This window comes from Balaenoptera borealis (genome assembly GCF_965194805.1).
Source record: "Balaenoptera borealis genome assembly, chromosome: 15".
Lineage (NCBI taxonomy): Eukaryota > Metazoa > Chordata > Mammalia > Artiodactyla > Balaenopteridae > Balaenoptera > Balaenoptera borealis.
Window position 1 is genome coordinate 66,920,753 of NC_138871.1, and position 21,489 is coordinate 66,942,241.

Genomic DNA, 21,489 nt, shown 5'->3' on the forward strand with positions numbered 1-21,489 from the left:
GTTTCCCGAGTCGTGGGATGATGGGGCATTTTTTTCTTCTTCCTCAAATGTATTCTTGTCTGCATTTTCCAATTTAAAAAAATAGCTGTTCAGTGGATTTAATGAGAAGAAAGGAAAATATGTAATTTGGTTTTGGAGGGCTTCCCTGTGCTGCAGCCCCTCCTCCCCTGCTGGTAGTCTCTCCCTCAGAGGGAGACAGCGTTTGATGCACGAGCTAAATTCAGTTACTGACATGAGTGGGGAGGGAGAACGCTTGTACTCGGAGGATAAGAGAGAGGAAGGATCTGCTTCTCCTGGCCTTCCAGTCTCCCTCAGATAAGGAGTAATCTATGGCAACTTGGCTCTGCCACTTTCTTAGACCCAGTTAACAGCGAGCATGACTCAGGCAAAGCCAGGACAGTGTCTCAGACAAGAGGCACGTCTGCTGCTCCAGGATCCTGCCCTCAGGGACGCTAGCTTCTCCCCATCTCCCCTCCCATTCTGCAAACCTCTACTGGGAGCTCCTGTAGCTGAGACCCCAGGCAAGGCCCCAGGGAGCTAAGGCACAGTAGTAAGTGCTGGTGCTACAGGAAGAAGAAGCCCTAAATAACATACTACGAATTATAACCAAGGTGTGTCCAGAGGGCTGCAGAAGGCTGTGCAAGGGCAGGAGCCACCTGTAAAAGGCCTGTGCTTCCCATGGGGCATAAACCGGGCCAGGCGGAGGATGAGGATGCGTGTTACAAAGGAAACCGTGAACAGAACCCAGGTAGCTCTGAAGTGCCTTTGGCAGCAATGGGTGTTTAACAAAATAAGGGAGATGGATTAGATCAGGGGTTCTTGCCCTAAGGGCCAAGGCAGCCCTTGGACCCCCCAAATTAGATGTAAATTTGGGATGTATGTGCATTTTTCTAAAGATGGGTCCACATATTTCATCAGATTTTCAAAGGAGGTACTGACCTTTTGAAAAGTTAAGAAGCAAAGAATTAGATTCATCATTAAGGGCCCTTGTAGTTCTAACAATATAAGATATCCAAAAGCCAATATTCCCCCTGGGTACCCAACTTCAGAAATCACTCAGCCTCTCAAAGCTGCTGAGTCCAAGGCTGTCCACCCCACAAGGAAAAACTCATCTGGTGTTCCATTCAGACATGACATGTTAGTACGGTACATGCCCTGCTTCCAAAAGGCTTGTGCTAAAAGCTTAGAGCTAGGGAAAATTTGAATCTAGAAAATCAGGAACCAGACTGTGAACACTTTTCTGCTTTCCTCGCCAAACAAAGCACAGTGTTTTGCATGTTGCAGGTGCTTGGTCAATGAATGGAAACAAGAGCACCCCTGCTTCGACACCTTCCACAGGAGATGAGCACCATTGACTCTGGGGGCGGTGGGCACAGCACACATCACCACTCTGTACGAGCCTGACTCTCAACACAGAGGGCCACGAGCACCCTCGACAGCTTGCAGGGCTGTGAATGAGGCCAAGGAAGATGGCCTGGCCTTGAAGGCTGTGTGGACTGAAGACTGGAGAGAAGCCTGTCTTCTAAAGATAGGAAAGGTCCTTATCACTCTGGTGGACAATATATGGACCCCTCTGAACGCAGGGTGGACAAGCTGACTTCCTGAGGATCCCTCCAGCCCAGGGATTCTGTAATTCAAGGGGATGGATGACTCACCCTCAGAGTTACAGGCATTTAGCCAACCATCTCCTCCCATGCATCCAGGACCTGCATCCCAGGTCAGCCTCCCACCCTGTTATATGGCTCTGAACAATGTATTTAACCTCTCTATGCTTCAGTTACCTCACCTGCCAAGTCAAGGGGCTGGATGAGACCATGGCCAATATCCCTTCCACCTCCAAAAGACTTTAATATGATTACTGAGCCATTAAGATCAATGGAAAAGAAAAAAGCATTCTGCTTTTGGACACTGCTTGTCGCCAGTCTCCAAGAGATATCTGTAGGAGCTCTGCTCAGTGAAGGAAACGGATAAAAGAAGGGCAAGTGGAACTACCAGACAGAGGGCCACAGGCTGCCAAGCCCACCTCCTCAGCTGCAACTGTAAAGACCTCAGATGAGTGGCTGAAGCCTTTAGAAGGCAAGGGAAGTGGTCCTGCCCATCAAGGGTATGTCCCTACAAGGAGAGGGGGTAAGACAACCCCACCAGCCTAAGGTACTCTTGCGACCAGGAGCTTTCTCACTTGGGCTTCCTGGGTTTCAGTTTCACCGTCCATAAAATGGGAAGAATAGGGATGGCTCTGAATTTTAACACTTCAGACTGACCACCAAAGCCAAGGGCTAAGTGCAGTGGAGAGGCACTAGGTAGGACGGAGAAGGGGACCATCCAATGAAATTGTGGGGTAAGCTTTGGATACCCGCACACAAGGATTTCTTCAGAGCCTTCAAATGAAGACTTCCCGCTTGTCTCCACGCAGGAGGGGACATCGGAAGTGAGCGGAGGGCCTAAGCGCTGGGCGGCTGGGTGGGCTGCGGGGGCCCTGGCTGGCTCACCTGATGAAGGTGGTCTTCCCGGTGGAGTACTGGCCCACCAGCAGGACCATGGGCTTGTTGTCGAAATCAGCATCCTCCAGGGCGGGGGAGTGAAACTCGTGGAAGCGGTAGTGCTCTTCCAGGGGCAGCAGCTTGGTCCTGTAGAGTTTCTTGAGACCCTCGCTCACCGTCTGGAAGACCTCGGGGTCCTTCCTGCGGCGGTCATCGGAACGCAGCCAGCTGAACATCGCGGCCACCGCTCGCCCTCTCGGGCCCGGTGCGCAGTCCCAGCAGGAGGGCGCGGAGTCCGGCGACCCCCGTTCCTTGGGGAAGGCGTCCTGCAGGGCGGGTCCGCCGGGCTCGCAGCTGCGCCGCCGCCTCACCGGAGCGCGGGGCTCAGCCACACCATGGCCGGGGCGCAGGGCTCGGGGGTCCCTGGGGCGACTGCGCGGGGCCGCGAACGCGCTCTTCCCCTGCTCCTGGGACCAAGCCCAGGCCCGGCTTCATCCAGCAACCAAGGCCAGAGGGAGATAAAATATCTGGGCTGGGCGGGAGGGCTGCGATCTTGGGAAAAAAGTCAAACCTGCAATTAAAATGTCAGATGCTGGGGTCCCCGGTCTCCCCCAGCTCTCTCCCGCTTTGGTTCGGGTGCAGTTTAGAGATGCTTTGGCTCTGCTCCCGCCCGCCTGGGAGGCTCAGGGGAGGAGGGGGCGCTGCCCACCCAGCGGACAGCTCAGCATCTGCAGCCGCAGCCCGCAGCCCCAGGCGCCTGTTTTAATGCCAACCGTGCAGGAAGCCGGCTCGCGGAGGAAGTCCCCGAGTACTGGCAAGGCTGGCGTGGCCCTGCGGCCCCGGCGGGGAGAAGCTGAGCAGGGCGCCGCCATGTTTATGGGCAGTCGCCCCACTAGGGACCCGCGACCGCTTGCTGCCTGGAAAGGGAGGGATGCTGAGCCCGGCGGGAACGGTCTGGTATTTCATTCCCGGCCACTGGAGGTTTGATTTGGGAACAGCGCCCTCTCAGGGACAGCTGCGAAGACAGAGTTGACCTGCTTCACGCTCTCCTTGCTCTTAGATACAGTCTTTCCTTTAGTTGCTGAGTTCAATTCCTTAGGATGACAGGTTCTCTATTACTTGGGAATATTTTTCTTGGGGCATGGAAAGAAGAGCCCAATATCAGCTTGCCCCGAATGACCAAAACTGTCACTACCCAAACTTTTTGCTAGGTCTAGGATGAAGTCAAAACCATTTTCATTCATTCATTCATTTGTTCATTCCGTCCAGTAAAGCCAAACAAAACAAGCAAAACCTCCACAAGTACTGAACCGGTACTATGGCACAATTTTGGTGACTGTGGTTACAAACTTGATCACCAAGATGAGCACATACAGTCTCTCCCTTCCAGGAGCTCCAGCCCAGGCCGGCCTTAAAGAGGAGATAGGAGCAGAGGGCCGTGGGTGCACAGCGGGAGGAGGCATTCTTTTTGCCTGGATAATATGAGGGAGATGTCACAGAAAGTCTGACCGCGAGCTGGATCTTTTTTTTTTTTTTTTTAACATCTTTATTGGAGTCTAATTGCTTTACAATGGTGTGTTAGTTTCTGCTTTATAACAAAGTGAATCAGCTATACATATACATATATCCCCATATCTCTTCCCTCTTGTGTCTCCATCCATCCCACCCTCCCTATCCCACCCGTCTAGGTGGTCACAAAGCACTGAGCTGATCTACCTGTGCTATGCGGTTGCTTCCCACTAGCTACCTATTTTACGTTTGGTAGTGTATATATGTCCATGCCACTCTCTCTCTTTGTCACATCTTACCCTTCCCCCTCCCCATATCCTCAAGTCCATTCTCTAGTAGGTCTGTGTCTTTATTCCCGTCTTGCCACTAGGTTCTTCATGACCTTTTTTTTTTTTTCTTAGATTCCATATATATGTGTTAGCATACTATATTTGTTTTTCTCTTTCTGACTTACTTCACTCTGTATGACAGACTCTAACTCCATCCACCTCACTACAAATACCTCCATTTCGTTTCTTTTTATGGCTGAGTAATATCCCATTGTATATATGTGCCACATCTTCTTTATCCATTCATCCGATGATGGACACTTAGGTTGCTTCCAAGTCCTGGCTATTGTAAATAGAGCTGCAATGAACATTTTGGTACATGACTCTTTTTGAATTATGGTTTTCTCAGGGTATATGCCCAGTAGTGGGATTGCTGGGTCGTATGGTAGTTCTATTTTTAGTTTTTTAAGGAACCTCCATACTGTTCTCCATAGTGGCTGTATCAATTTACATTCCCACCAACAGTGCAAGAGTGTTCCCTTTTCTCCACACCCTCTCCAGCATTTATTGTTTCTAGATTTTTTGATGATGGCCATTCTGACCGGTGTGAGATGATATCTCATTGTAGTTTTGATTTGCATTTCTCTAATGATTAATGATGTTGAGCATTCTTTCATGTGCTTGTTGGACATCTGTATATCTTCTTTGGAGAAATGTCTATTTAGGTCTTCTGCTCATTTTTGGATTGGGTTGTTTGTTTTTTTGTTATTGAGCTGCATGAGCTGCTTGTAAATCTTGGAGATTAATCCTTTGTCAGTTGCTTCATTTGCAAATATTTTCTCCCATTCTGAGGGTTGTCTTTTGGTCTTGTTTATGGTTTCCTTTGTTGTGCAAAAGCTTTTAAGTTTCATTAGGTCCCATTTGTTTATTTTTGTTTTTATTTCCACTTCTCTAGGAGCTGGGTCAAAAAGGATCTTGCTGTGATCTATGTCATACAGTGTTCTGCCTATGTTTTCCTCTAAGAATTTGATAGTGTCTGGCCTTACATTTAGATCTTTAATCCATTTTGAGTTTCTTTTTGTGTATGGTGTTAGGGAGTGTTCTAATTTCATTCTTTTACATGTAGCTGTCCAGTTTTCCCAGCACCACTTATTGAAGAGGCTGTCTTTTCTCCACTGTATATGCTTGCCTCCTTTACCAAAGATAAGGTGACCATATGTGCGTGGGTTTATCTCTGGGCTTTCTATCCTGTTCCATTGATCTATGTTTCTGTTTTTGTGCCAGTACCAAACTGTCTTGATTACTGTAGCTTTGTAGTATAGTCTGAAGTCAGGGAGCCTGATTCCTCCAGCTCCATTTTTCGTTCTCAAGATTGCTTTGGCTATTCGGGGTCTTTTGTGTTTCCATACAAATTGTGAAATTTTTTGTTCTAGTTCTGTGAAAAATGCCAGTGGTAGTTTGATAGGGATTGCATTGAATCTGTAGATTGCTTTGGGTAGTAGAGTCATTTTCACATTGTTGATTCTTCCAATCCAAGAACATGGTATATCTCTCCATCTGTTTGTATCATCTTTAATTTCTTTCATCAGTGTCTTATAATTTTCTGCATACAGGTCTTTTGTCTCCTCAGGTAGGTTTATTCCTAGATATTTTATTCTTTTTGTTGCAATGGTAAACGGGAGTGTTTTCTTAATTTCACTTTCAGATTTTTCATCATTAGTGTATAGGAATGCAAGAGATTTCTGTGCATTAATTTTGTATCCTGCTACTTTACCAAATTCATTGATTATGAGCTGGATCTTAAATGACAAAACTACAGAGAAGAAGGAGGACATTCCAAGCTGAGTAAAGGGCACTTGCAAAGGCTGGGGAACATGGAAAAACTTGGTGTGGTGAAGGCAGAGAAAACAGTTTGCTACCTAGAGTATTGGGTTCAGGAGGGTGGAAGGGAGTGACTGAGGCCAGGCACAAAAGGTTTTGCAGAAACAGGAATCATGGAGGAGATAAGGAATCAATAATAATGTTATTGCTAATAACTGTTAACATTGACTGAGCACTCACCATGTGCAGGGGCCTGGGCTAAGTTCCCAACGAGTATTGTTTCATTTAACCTTCACAGCAGCTCTATGAGGCAGATCATGTCTCCAGTGTCATGCCAAGGAGAAGGGGATGACAGCTGGCCAGGTGTAGGCAAAAAGGGGTGTATTTGTCTATAGGGAATTTAAACACAATAATAAAACCAACTCAGAGTCAATCTGCTTTATATTCGCACCATTCTCATCAGCATCAGTGACAAAATACTCTCTCCTGCCAAGGCAGATGGCTCCCATATACTCCCCTCCACAGATGAGGAAACAGAGTAGGCTAATGGGCCAGGTGGGACTGCTAATGCTGGTAGCGGTGCAGGGGAGGGGCTGGAGAAGCAAAAGAGGCTGGAGGCCAAGAGACTGATTAGGAGACTATTCAAAAATGTAGGAGTTGGGGTAATCAGGCTGGGAAAAAGTCATATTCAAGAGATTTTTTCTTTTTTAATGACATAGAATTGACAGATCTTGGTAAGCAATAATAAGGGTAAGATGGAGTCTAGGATAATTCTGAATTTTCTACTGTAGGGGACAAGATGGTTGGAGACACTGTTCCACCAATTAGGGGAGTCGGGAAGAGAGCAGACTTAGCATTTAAAGTCTGAAACATGTGGTCGAGGTGCCCATGGGAACTCCAAGGGGAGGAGCATGGTGAGCTGCAGGGTTTCGAGTGGTGATTGTCAGAGGTGGGTGCTGGCTCCAATCTCCTTGGCTACAGCTCAGATCTCCTGACTCCCTACTTGAACCCCAGAGCTGATCGCCTCTTTCTGAGCTCTCAGCACCCCTGGTTGAGAAACCACTCAGATTAATATTTCACCCTCGGTGTTAAGTTAGCACTGGCATATGAGCATAAGAGGCAACTTTCAAAATATTTAACAGTTCACATGGCATGGGAATGGAGCAATCAGAACAGACGTCTGTCTTCTCAGCGAAGCAGGGCCTAAGGCCCTTTTTTGTAGAGATACAAAAGACAGTGAAGGATATTACAATAATAAAACCCACAAAAGAGCATCCAAAATATATAATTAATGCCTGTATGTTAATAAGGAAAAAATTCCAATAGAAAAAAATTAGCAAAAGACACAAAAATTCCTTTTATAAAAGAGGCTACAAGCATGTCCTAAAAATATAAGAAAAGATGTTAAACCTCATTAGTAGTGTCTGGAAGTTGGGAAGGTCTGGGTCTGTTGACGGGGAGAGGCCAGGATGGCCAGGGTGCTGGTGGGGAAGTCAGGGGTTCCTTTGTGGAAATATTTCAATATTTTAGTAATTAGTACAGCCATGGTATTGTGTACAACTAAATGTCAGCCCTGAATATCTAACTTAACCGCGTGCATGTTGACACATCTAACTCTAGCTCTCAGTCATGAAGAGTTGGGAAATCTATCTTTTAAAAAAAGGAACCAAGTAATGATGCAGCATGTCTACACACTAACAATAACCAGTTACAAGAGAAAATTTTTTAAAAAATAAATCATTTACAAAAAGTTAAAAACATAGGGATAAATCTGACAAAAGATGTACAGACCTTTAGATGAAAAGTAATAAAACTTAATAGAAAGACATTAACGAAGTTCTAAATAAGTGGGAGAGACGTACCATGTTCAATTATGGAGAGATTTCATGTCACAAAGATGTGAATTCTTTATAGCTTAATTGCCAGATTCAATAATAGATAGAATTTAAATTAAAATCTGAATGGGGTTTTCCATGGAAATTAACACGGTGATTCCAAAATGTACGTAGAACAATAAATAGTCCAAGAGTAGCTAAGGTATCCCAGAAGAAGAAAGAAAAAGAGAGGAAGGCACAGGAGGATAAGAAGGAGGAGGGAGGGAGAAGGAGGAGAAAAAGAAGACAATATCAACAGCAAGAGCAACAACTAGGTGAAGGGAACTTGCCATAGTAGAAGTCATTATCAAGTTGCAGTGGTTAAGGTGGTGAGGTTTTAGCATAGAGATAGATCAAGAGAACAGTGACCCAGTAAAATAGTCAGGAAATGTGGAAACCTGATATATACAGAAGTTGTAACAGAGAATGCATATATATGTTACAACAAGGTCAGGAAGAATTCCTTCAATAAGACACCAAAAGAACAAATGGCAAATGAAATGCATTTGGCAGTAGTAAACCTAAGTCACTGTAATTCAACTGAAGATACAAAAGAGAGTGAAAAGATATTTGCAATACATAAAACCAAACAAAGAGCGTCCAAAATATATAATTAATGCCTGCACATCTGTAAGAAAAAGACAAACATTCCAACAGAAAAAAATATATTAGCAAAAGACATTCCTTTTCCAAAAGAGGCTACATGACTCCTACCCTATAAATGCAAGAAAAAATGTTGAACCTCTTCAGTAGTTAGAGAAATGCCAAATCACAATTAGATAGAACTTCACACCCACCAAAATGGCCAAAAAGAAAAACATTGGTTGATAACAAGTGGTGGTGAGAATGTGGTGCAATGGGAACTCTCACTCGTCACTGGTGGACGTGTAGATTGTCATAAACGCCTTAGGAAACAATTTGACATTACCTGGCAAAGCTCAAGGTGTGCGTGTCCTCCATCTACCGTGCAATCCCACGCCTACTTGTTATCTAGAGAGACTCTTGCCCACGTGCAGGTGCATGGGGAGATAAGTATGTTGAGGGCAGCATTGTTTGTAACAGCAAAATATTATAAACAATGAAATTTTCTTCACCAAGAAAGTGGATAAATTGTGCCATGTTCATATAACAAAATTAATTTCATATAATAAAACAGTACTATACAAACGTGCAAATGAGGACACTGGATCTGATGCCAAAACACAGTGCTGGGTAAATAAAGCCCGAGGTAGGCTGTGATGCAAAGCATAATAAATACCACTTCTCTAAAGTTTTAAATTATGCAAAAAACACTCCCTGTTGTTCACGATGCTCAGAAGTTTTTAAGTAAGGGAATAGAAAACTATCTGGAAAACAATGTCCTCTGGGGACTAAGGACGGAAGTGAAATTGGGGCTGGGGACACAGGTGGCTTCAACTATATATTCGCAGTGCTTTATTTCTTAACCCTGAATATGAGTACTTGGCTGTTTATTTATTTTTCCCCTATCCTTTATAAAAAATATCTGGTCCTTAGATACACAAAATTCGATTTTTTTTTCATAATCGTGGTTCGAAACAAACTCCTTATACCTGGCTTTTTTGTTACAATTTTTTCTTTTTTTATTGAACATACTTTTAAATAATACAATGAACCCCTGGTGAACCCATCAGCCAATCCAAGAACTGGAAAAATTAGCAATAATTTGCATGTATCTATGTGTCCCTCCCTTATCCTGTGCCCCGCCAGCCCCAGAGCTAGCCACTACCTGGAATTTATTCCCTTGGTTTTTAAATTAATGTTACCATTAATAATAGCATATTGTTGAGGTTTTGTGCTCTGGAACTTTGTAAAAAGCATATCCTGCTGCACGTAGTCCCCTGGAACTTAATTGTTTTCCTACTCAACACTCTGTCAGCAGCATTCGCTTTCAGCCCCTGCTGGCTCCTAGCAGCCTCTCTCCTACCAGGTGCTTCTCCTAAGCCCACCACGTGGCTCCTATAGTCTGTTACCCTGAGGTTCCCAGGCAGACAACCTGCAGTAGATAGAGTCCCTGGGCCCGCACATCCTTAGCGACCTCAGGAAAGTGGCTTCACTCTCCCAGCCTCAGCTCCATTGTGAGTGAGAGTTTTTTGAGAATGAATGGAGACAATGCATGTTGATTGCTCAGTGACTGCCTGGTCCGTTGACAGTGCTCAGTATACACTGTTAGCTCTTAGTATAATAATCACTGTTATTGTTATTCACTATGTGGGCACTGCCCTGTGTTCTGGACGTATTTAATAAGCTAGCATATCATTGGTCAGTGAGTAACCTTTTTCGGTTCATTTGTATCTTACCTGAGGGTGGCCCATGGGCTCCAAGAAACACAACTGTTAGTAGTGGAATGTGTGGCCTTCACTATAGGCCCTTGAGGGTGACACCATGAAATTGGGCTTTTTCCTTCTTTTTCTTCCCTTTCTCACCAAGACCACCAAAGTCTGGCCAGAAGTAGAGGGAGAAGAAGGTGAAAACTGCAGTGGCAACCTGGAATAAAAAAAAGCTTGAGCCCTGGCCCTAACCTGGGGAGGTTAGAGGAGTCAGGAGGACGGTTCAAGTGGTGGCCCAGGTGTCCACAACCCTAGAGCTTGGGCCCCTCCCAGCCTGGCCCCTCCCAGATGAGTACACCATAGTTTACTCATTTTGTTGAGCTCCACTGAAGGGGAAAATGCATCAGCTCAGCCAATTCCTCTTGTTGAGAATTAGACTAAGCTATTTAACCTCTTCTTTTGGCAATATCCTCATCTGTGAAACCCAGTCTAAGAATGACACCGCACAATGCTGTCGTGGGGATAAATTGACACAGTGTAGGTTAAGAACCTAATACCATTTTATAATCTCTTTACAAATATCTATCTATCTATAGACATAATTACATGTATGTATATATATGTGTGTGTATATATATGTATGCACATACATATGGCATGTAAGTTCACTTTTGTTCATTCAGTTTTCATTCATTCAAGGGGAAAGTGAACTACTGTTCTTTCTACTTGAACTACTGTACTTTCCCCTTGAATGAATGAAAACTGAATGCATACAAAGAAAGGGAAATCTGGAATAAAAATAAGGAGATTAGGAAATTGTACTCGGGAAATTTATAAACAGAAAAGGAGATGAAGTAACAGGCTGAGTCCAGTTGTTCAGTTGTCCCTGAACAGCCTGCCCTGTTCATACCGTTACTGCCACACCTATTGATACTTAATTGCTGGAACGTGCATCTGTCATACACAGCGGCTCTCGTGGGCAGAAAGATAATCTCATCCCTAGGTTACCAGGGGTGAGCTCACCGGAAAAGTCCAACATCACAAGGAAGAAAGCCCACACCATGGGAGGCAGTGGTGGCTGTCTGGTTTTATTAAAGTGTCTGCTTCTTGCGCCCCTACAGCTCAGTTTTCTCTCTGAGAACCTCATCTCCCAAAGGCAAGACATTTGTAACTTACAAGATGTGAGCTATAATTAGAAAACCTTCCATCATCACCTTCATTTTCAGTCTCTGCTTTCATAGCACTTGTGTTCCTAGAGGGTGGGCATTGCCCTTGTAGCATCTGGTCCTCACAGCAGTGCTGAAAGTAAAGATAGGAATGTTTCCTTGAGAGGAACACTCACGCAGAGAGGTCGAAAGCTTTGCCCACACAGGCATCCTCTGTGGAGCTATCTATCATCCTACCTCCTTTCCCATCAATCCACAAAACGTGTGAGGCAGCTTTCCAAAATCTCCTGAATTCTGAAAAATAATTTAACCCTTGAGGCAGTAGATAGGAGGAGAAGGGGCAGGTGGCTGGTGCAGCGATCATGTCGGGGGGAGGTGCGCTCACCCAGTGCTCCTTAGAAGTGAGCAGCTTGTGCGGCTCCGAGCTTCCTGATGAAAGCAAAACCAGAAGCAAGTTCTTGGTCCCAAGCCCAGACATATCAATCTGTCCCTGCAGGCAGTACCTTGATTGCACCATCTCACTAAACAACCCCCCTTGGGTAATAAAAGTAACAAAGCAGTGAAACGACAAAAACACAGGAATCCAGAGGGACCCTGGAACAAGGACAAGTCTTGAGCATCTTTCCTAGATGGTAAATCTTGCCTGTCTCCCCACTAGGGGAGGTAGAGGAAGCTTCTTGATGAGGAAGGCTGAGCTGTTATTTCTCTTGAAGTCGAGCTCAGTGCTGGAGCAGGCCCCAAACTTGACTCATTAGGGAAGTGGCTCTTGATGGGCAGAGAGACTGGAAATGTGAATTGCCTGCAGTTGGCTAATGATTGTAAAACAATAAGGCTATGACCATCACAAAGTGTGTACCAGCAGAAGGAACCTGATAAAGGCAGAAGATAGGAGCAGGCATTATTTAAAAATACAAAAGCAGACAACAGTGGAAGTTGAAGAAGCAGAACCTGCTCCTGTCTTTAAAAATCTGCTACCCAGCAACTATGTCTCGATTTTTCTCTATTTGAAAACTGTATTTATTTTTATTTTATTTAGTTTGTATTTTTTTTCCAATTCATGAACACAGGATGTCTTTTCATTTATTTATGTCTTCTTGAATTTCTTTCAATTATGTTTTGTAGTTTTCAGTGTGCAAGCTGAAAACTTGCATTTTCTTGTTTTTTTTTTTGTTTTCCCACACACACACGCTGTATTTTATTTTTACAAGAGATAAATAAACTGGCACCAAGCATTGTAAATGGATGACCACAACAAAAGCAACAAAGATTGCAATTGCCAAACATGAAACACACTCATAACTATGTCATAATATTGACATTCAGTCCAGTAATCCTCCACTGTAACAGCTCCTTTACTTTGCAGTGAAAATTGACTTGTATATTTTTTGCCTCTGAGTCCTTGTGGGATTTTTTTCTTCAAACAGAAAGTCACAAAAAGTATAATCATCCTCATCAGTTCACTCAGTCCCATGTAATTAATTTTTTTTTCATCTTGATCTTTTGTTAGCACTTTTATGAGTTCATCGGTTTTTCATTAGAGTTCTGAAAATGCTTATTCATTCAGTTCAGCAGTACAGTCAGTTACCAGAAACCTGTACTTGTCAGAGTCTTTTCCAAGAATTCCTTGAAGATGAAACCCTTTTATAGGAAAATATTTGCAAAAACATCAGAGTACACCCAGAACTGTCTGTAAATGACAAAAGACTTAAAAATGACCATGGTTAAAGATTTGATGAAAGTTCATAATAATGCAATTGACAAGGAAATTTAGTTATTTCTGAGATATACATTTTAAAGTAATAACTAGAATTATGACTTATAACATTATACCAGAACATATAAGATTTTTAGAAATTTCATGTAATGTCTGCAACATTTATATTAACATATTTCCATACAAATAACCCAATGAAAGTTTAGTATTAGTTGTTTTGTTTGTTTGTTTTTTTATACTGCAGGTTCTTATTAGTCACCAGTTTTATACACAACAGTGTATACATGTCAATCCCAATCGCCCAATTCAGCACACCACCATCCCCACCCCACCGCCGCTTTCCTCCCTTGGTGTCCATACATTTGTTCTCTACATTTCTGTCTCAACTTCTGCCCTGCAAACCAGCTCATCTGTACCATTTTTCTAGGTTCCACATACATGCATTAATATACGACATTTGTTTTTCTCCTTCTGACTTACTTCACTCTGTATGACAGTCTCTAGGTCCATCCACGTCTCAACAAATGACTCAATTTCGTTCCTTTTTATGGCTGAGTAATATTCCATTGTATATATGTACCACAACTTCTTTATCCATTCGTCTGTCCATGGGCATGTAGGTTGCTGCCATGACCTGGCTATTGTAAATAGTGCTGCAATGAACACTGGGGTGCATGTGTCTTTTTGAATTATAGTTTTCTCTGGGTATATGCCCAGTAGTGGAATTGCTGGATCATATGGTAATTTTACTTTTAGTTTTTTAAGGAACCTCCATACTGTTCTCCATAGTGGCTGTATCAATTTACATTCGCACCAACAGTGCAAGAGGGTTCCCTTTTCTCCACAGCCTCTCTAGCATTTGTTGTTTGTAGATTTTCTGATGATGCCCATTCTAACTGGTGTGAGGTGATACCTCATTGTAGTTTTGATTTGCATTTCTCTAATAATTAGTGATGTTGAGCATCTTTTCATGTGCTTCTTGGCCATCTGTATGTCTTCTTTGGAGAAATGTCTATTTAGGTCTTGTGCCCATTTTTGGATTGGGTTGTTTGTTTCTTTAATATTGAGCTGCATGAGCTGTTTATATATTTTGGAGATTAATCCGTTGTCCGTTGCTTCATTTGCAAATATTTTCTCCCATTCTGAGGGTTGTCTTTTGGTCTTGTTTATGGTTTCCTTTGCTGTGCAAAAGCTTTGAAGTTTCATTAGGTCCCATTTGTTTATTTTTGTTTTTATTTCCACTACTCTAGGAGGTGGATCAAAAAAGATCTTGCTGTGATTTATGTCAAAGAGTGTTCTTCCTATGTTTTCCTCTAAGAGTTTTATAGTGTCCAGTCTTACATTTAGGTCTCTAATCCATTTTGAGTTTATTTTTGTGTATGGTGTTAGGGAGTGTTCTAATTTCATTCTTTTACATGTAGCTGTCCAGTTTTCCCAGCACCACTTATTGAAGAGACTGTCTTTTCTCCATTGTATATCTTTGCCTCCTTTGTCATAGATTAGTTGACCATAGGTGCGTGGGTTTATCTCTGGGCTTTCTATCCTGTTCCATTGATCTATGTTTCTGTTTTTGTGCCAGTACCATATTGTCTTGATTACTGTAGCTTTGTAGTATAGTCTGAAGTCAGGGAGTCTGATTCCTCCAGCTCCGTTTTTTTCCCTCAAGACTGCTTTGGCTATTTGGGGTCTTTTGTGTCTCCATACAAATTTCAAGATTTTTTGTTCTAGTTCCATAAAAAATGCCATTGGCAATTTGATAGGGATTGCACTGAATCTGTAGATTGCTTTGGGTAGTATAGTCATTTTCACAATATTGATTCTTCCAGTCCAAGATCATGGTATATCTCTCCATCTGTTGGTATCATCTTTAATTGCTTTCATCCGTGTCTTAAAGTTTTCTGCATACAGGTCTTTTGTCTCCCTAGGTAGGTTTATTCCTAGGTATTTTATTCTTTTTGTTGCAGTGGTAAATGTGAGTGTTTCCATAATTTCTCTTTCAGATATTTCATCATTAGTGTACAGGAATGCAAGAGATTTCTGTGCATTAATTTTGTATCCTGCAACTTTATCAAATTCATTGATTAGCTCTAGTAGTTTTCTGGTGGCATCTTTAGGATTCTTTATATATAGTATCATGTCATCTGCAAACAATGAAAGGTTTACTTCTTCTTTTCCAATTTGTATTCCTTTTATTTCTTTTTCTTCTCTGATTGCCATGGCTAGGACTTCCAAAACTATGTTGAATAATAGTGGTGAGAGTGGACATCCTTGTATTGTTCCTGATCTTAGTGGAAATGCTTTCAGTTTTTCACCATTGAGAATGATGTTTGCTGTGGGTTTGTCGTATATGGCTTCATTATGTTGAGGTAGGTTCCCTCTATGCCCACTTTCTGGAGAGTTTTTATCATAAATGGGTGTTGAATTTTTTCAAAAGCTTTTTCTGCATCTATTGAGATGATCATATGGTTTTTATTCTTCAATTTGTTAATATGGTGTATCACGTTGATTGATTTGCGTATATTGAAGAATCCTTGCATTCCTGGGATAAACCCCACTTGATCATGGTGTATGATCCTTTTAATGTGTTGTTGGATTCTGTTTGCTAGTATTTTGTTGAGGATTTTTGCATCTATATTCATCAGTGATATTGGTCTGTAATTTTCTTTTTTTGTAGTATCTTTGTCTGGTTTTGGTATCAGGGTGATGGTGGCCTCATAAAATGAGTTTGGGAGTGTTCCTTCCTCTGCAGTTTTTTGGAAGAGTTTGAGAAGGATGGGTGTTAGCTCTTTTCTAAATGTTTGATAGAATTCACCTGTGAAGCCATCTTGTCCTGGACTTTTGTTTGTTGGAAGATTTTTAATCACAGTTTCAATTTCATTACTTGTGATTGGTCTGTTCATATTTTCTATTTCTTCCTGGTTCAGTCTTGGAAGGTTATACCTTTCTAAGAATTTGTCCATTTCTTCCAGGTTGTCCATTTTATTGGCATAGAGTTGCTTGTAGTAGTCTCTTAGGATGCTTTGTATTTCTGCGGTGTCTGTTGTAACTTCTCCTTTTTCATTTTTAATTTTATTGATTTGAGTCCTCTCCCTCTTTTTCTTGATGAGTCTGGCTAATGGCTTATCAATTTTGTTTATCTTCTCAAAGAACCAACTTTTAGTTTTATTGATCTTTGCTATTGTTTTCTTTGTTTCTATTTCATTTATTTCCGCTCTGATCTTTATGATTTCTTTCCTTCTGCTAACTTTGGGTTTTGTTTGTTCTTCTTTCTCTAGTTCCTTTAGGTGTAAGGTTAGATTGTTTACTTGAGATTTTTCTTGTTTCTTTAGGTAGGCTTGTATAGCTATAAATTTCCCTCTTAGAACTGATTTTGCTGCATCCCATAGGTTTTGGATCGTCGTGTTTTCATTGTCATTTGTCTCTAGGTATTTTTTGATTTCCTCTTTGATTTCTTCAGTGATCTCTTGGTTATTTAGTAACGTATTGTCTAGCCTTCATGTGTTTGTGTTTTTTACGTTTTTTTCCCTGTAATTGATTTCTAACCTCATAGCGTTGTGGTCAGAAAAGATGCTTGATATGATTTCAATTTTCTTAAATTTACTGAGGCTTGATTTGTGACCCAAGATGTGATCTATCCTGGAGAATGTTCCGTGCGCACTTGAGAAGAAAGTGTAATCTGCTGTTTTTGGATGGAATGTCCTATAAATATCAATTAAATCTATCTGGTCTATTGTGTCATTTAAAGCTTCTGTTTCCTTATTTATTTTCATTTTGGATGATCTGTCCATTGATGTAAGTGAGGTGTTAAAGTCCCCCACTATTATTGTGTTATTGTCGATTTCCTCTTTTAGAGCTGTTAGCAGTTGCCTTATGTATTGAGGAGCTCCTATGTTAGGTGCATATATATTTATAATTGTTATATCTTCTTCTTAGATTGATCCCTTGATCATTATGTAGTGTCCTTCCTTGTCTCTTGTAACGTTCTTTATTTTAAAGTCTATTTTATCTGATATGAGTATAGCTACTCCAGCTTTCTTTTGATTTCCATTTGCATGGAATATCTTTTTCCATCCCCTCACTTTCAGTCTGTATGTGTCCCTAGGTCTGAAGTGGGTCTCTTGTAGACAGCATATATATGGGTCTTGTTTTTGTATCCATTCAGCAAGCCTGTGTCTTTTGGTTGGAGCATTTAATCCATTCACGTTTAAGGTAATTATCGATATGGATGTTCCTATGACCATTTTCTTAATTGTTTTGGGTTTGTTTTTGTAGGTCCTTTTCTTCCCTTGTGTTTCTCAGTTAGAGAAGTTCCTTTAGCATTTGTTGTAGAGCTGGTTTGGTGGTGCTGAATTCTCTTAGCTTTTGCTTGTCTGTAAAGCTTTTCATTTCTCCATCAAATCTGAATGAGATCCTCGAGGGGTAGAGTAATCTTGCTTGTAGGTTCTTCCCTTTCATCACTTTAAGTATATCATGCCACTCCCTTCTGGCTTGTAGAGTTTCTGCTGAGAAATCAGCTGTTAACCTTATGGGAGTTCCCTTGTATGTTATTTGTCGTTTTTCCCTTGCTGCTTTCAATAATTTTTCTTTGTCTTTAATTTTTGCCAGTTTGATTACTATGTGTCTCGGCGTGTTTCTCCTTGGGTTTACCCTGTATGGGACTCTCTGTGCTTCCTAGACTTGGGTGGCTATTTCCTTTCCCATGTTAGGGAAGTTTTTGACTTTAGTCTCTTCAAATATTTTCTCTGGTCCTTTCTCTCTCTCTTCTCCTTCTGAGACCCCTATAATGTGAATGTTGTTGCGTTTAATGTTGTCCCAGAGGTCTCTTAGACTGTCTTCATGTCTTTTCATTCTTTTTTCTTTAGTCTGTTCCGCAGCAGTGAATTCCACCATTCTGTCTTCCAGGTCACTTATCCATTCTTCTGCCTCAGTTATTCTGTTATTGATTCCTTCTAGTGTAGTTTTCATTTCAGTTATTGTATTGGTCATCTCTGTTTGTTTGTTCTTTAATTCTTCTAGGTCTTTGTTAAACATTTCTTGCATCTTCTCGATCTTTGCCTGCATTCTTATTCCGAGGTCCTGGATCATCTTCACTATCATTATTCTGAATTCTTTTTCTGGAAGGGTGCCTATCTCCACTTCATTTAATTGTTTTTCTGGTGTTTTATCTTGTTCCTTCATCTGATATATAGCCCTCTGCCTTTTCATCTTGTCTGTCTTGCTGTGAATGTGGTTTTTGTTCCACTGGTTGCAGGATTTTAGTTTTTCTTGCTTCTGCTGTATGTCCTCTGGTGGTTGAGGCTATCTAAGAGGCTTGATGGGATGCTCTGGTGGTGAGTAGAGCTGACTGTTGCTGTGGTGGTCAGAGCTCAGTAAAACTTTAATCCACTTGACTTGTGATGGGTGGGGCTGGGTTCCCTCCCTGTTGGTTGTTTTGCCTGAAGCAACCCAACACTGGAGCCTACCTGGGCTCTTTGGTGGGGCTAATGACAGACTCTGGGAGGGCTCACGCCAAGGAGTACTTCCCAGAACTTCTGCTGCCAGTATCCTTGTTCCCACGGTGAAACAGAGCCACCCCCCACCTCTGCAGGAGACCTTCCAACACTAGCAGGTAGGTCTGGTTCAGTCTCCCCCGGGATCACTGCTCCTTCCCCTGCATCCTGATGCACACACTATTTTGTGTGCACCCTCCAAGAGTGGGGTCTCTGTTTCCCCCAGTCCTGTCGAAGTCCTGCAATCAATTCCCACTAGGCTTCAAAGTCTGATTCTCTATGAATTCCTCCTCCTGTTGCCGGACCCTCAGGTTGGGAAGCCTGACGTGGGGCTCAGAACCTTCACTCCAGTGGGTGGACTTCTGTGGTATAAGTGTTCACCAGTCTGTGAGTCACCCACCCAGCAGTTATGGGATTTGATTCTACTCTGATTGCGCCCCTCCTATCGTCTCATTGTGGCTTCTCCTTTGTCTTTGGATGTGGGGTATCTTTTTTGGTGAGTTCCAGTGTCTTCCTGTCGATGATTGTCCAGCAGCTAGTTGTGATTCTGGTGTTCTCGCAAGAGGGAATGAGAGCACGTCCTTCTACTCTGCCATCTTGGTTCCTCCTCACACCTAGTTTGTATTTTGCTTCTCAATTTTGATTATAAAAAAATTTTTTTTTGCTTACTGAGTTTAAAATTGTTTTATAGGAAAAGTTATTGGTTTTTTAAAAAATTTTATTTATTTTTACTTTTGGTTGTGTTGGGTCTTCGTTGTTGCACACGGGCATACTCTAGTTGTGGCGAGTGGGGGCTACTCTTGGTTGCAGTGCATGGGCATCTCATTGCAGTGGCTTCTCTTGTGGAGCACGGGCTCTAGGCACGCAGGCTCAGCAGCTGTGGCTCATGGGCTCTAGAGCGCAGGCTCAATAGTTGTGGTGCCTGGGCTTAGTTGCTCTGCAACATGTAGGATCTTCCCGGACCAGGGCTCGAACCCGTGTCCCCTGCATTGGCAGGCGGATTCTTAACCACTGCGCCACCAGGGAAGCCCAAAGCTATTGGTTTTATTCTTTATGATTTCTCCCATTACTACATTGAACTTAGAAAGAGTTCTCCTGGTCAAGAATTTGAGTTTTTATTTTCTTGAAATTGTTCTCTAGTTTGAAACTTTTATATGTAACTTTAAAATTCATCATTAGCTTTTTTTTTTTTTTGGTATAAAGTTGTGGAGTGGTGATGTATTCAAAATTATTTCCAGATTCTTTACCAGTTCTCTGTTGAATAGTCTTCCATTCTCTTTTGATTTGTCAAGTCTTCTTAAAGACACATTATTATAAATTATTGGATAATATAAGCCCTATTTCAGAGTTATCCTGTTTCAGTGAGCTGTGTCTATTTTTAGTAACATGCCATTTAAATTACTGTAATCTTATGATACATCTTAATATCTGGTATGAATATTCACTCTCCCTTACTACCATGTTTTAATAATCTCTTAGTCTCACTTTCTTCTTGTCCTTGTTGTCTTCCCCGCCCCCCCCCCCTTTCTCAATCTTCTGTTCCTTCTAATTGAAAAGTAATTATGAAATTTGGGGGTAATTTAGTTTCTGTCTTATTTCTGTCAATATATATTTATTTATCCTCTGCCTTTCCCCAGTCAACATTATACCATGTGTATTTCACATATCCTGGAAAACTATTCAAATAATTAATAGGAATGAATGCTAATATTCAACTCTATGGAAATTCCTTAATTTAATTAACCATAATAAATAATGAACATGTAAGTCATTGGCAGAATTATTGCCAACAATAATAAAAGCTTTATTTCAGAGTTATCTATTCTGTTTCACTGAAAGATGAACACCTTTGTACATAATTCTTCATCCATGGTTTTATTTACTTAATATGTATTTTATAAATGGAACCATTGGGAACATTATTAATTCTTTTGATACTTACCACAAAATTGCTTTTCAAAAGAGGTACAACAGTTTATATCCCTATTGCAGTGATGTTAGAGTTCCTAGCGTTTTTTTTTTCCCCCAACACTGTATGTTATTATTTAAATAAATTCACCAATTTGGGAACTGGAAAATATCTCATTTTTTAAAATGAGTGTATATACTATTCCAAAAAAGTCTGAAATTTTTCATTTGTTTATTAGTCATTTATATTTCTTCTGTGACTATTTTTGTTTATCCTTCATTTTTCTAAAAACATTTTGTGTTTTTCTCATTGTTTTGAAAAAGTTTCCTTGTTTTTACAATAAGGACATTAATCTTATGTCTCTGTGTTTACTCATCCAGATTAATTTTGAAGATGTTTTGTCAATTACCTTCTCCTCGTCTCTTCCCTCCCGCACAAAACAAGATCATTGGGATATTTTTTATCAGAATCTCAATAAAACTATAAATTAATTTTTGGAGAATTAACATCTTCTTAATATTTAAATTTTCAATCCAAGGAAATGATACAGCTTTCCACTTATTCTTTTACATCCGTGTAAACTTTTCGTAGTTTACAAATAGGTAAAAAAATTTTCTGTAAGATTATTCTCAGTTATTTTATATTTTTATTGTTACTATGAAAGATATTTCTTTTATGACAATTTCTAACTGCTTATTGCTATATATAGGAATGCCATTACTTTAAAAAGTGTTTATCTTATGTATAGTTTTTTTACTTAATACTCATTCATACAGTACTTTTTAGTTCATTCTTAGTTTTCCAGTTAAATGAGGATCAGCTAGTGTTTTTCTTCTTTATTAATACTATTTAGGTTTATAATTGTATCTCATATTTTGCCAGAATTTTCAAAACAATGTTGAAATTTTAAAAAGGAGCCTTCTTTTTTTGTTCCCCATGTCAGTGCTACTCTGATACCTATCTGGATTCT

The 21,489-nt window shown here is 41.2% G+C and overlaps 1 protein-coding gene and 1 long non-coding RNA gene across 2 annotated transcripts in view; both read right to left on the reverse strand.

Annotated features, from left to right (window-relative positions):
• The window catches only part of EHD3 (EH domain containing 3), a 31,492-nt gene extending 26,566 nt beyond the window's left edge, over positions 1–4,926 (reverse strand). Inside the window, exon 1 of the mRNA XM_082356786.1 lies at positions 2,490–4,926. Coding sequence (XP_082212912.1) covers positions 2,490–2,716 — 227 coding nt within the window. The 5' untranslated portion in view covers positions 2,717–4,926. The remainder of the gene's footprint in view (positions 1–2,489) is intronic.
• Positions 1–21,489, reverse strand: part of LOC309611890 — a 489,900-nt gene that overhangs the window by 406,115 nt on the left and 62,296 nt on the right. The gene's annotated exons all lie outside the window — the stretch shown is intronic.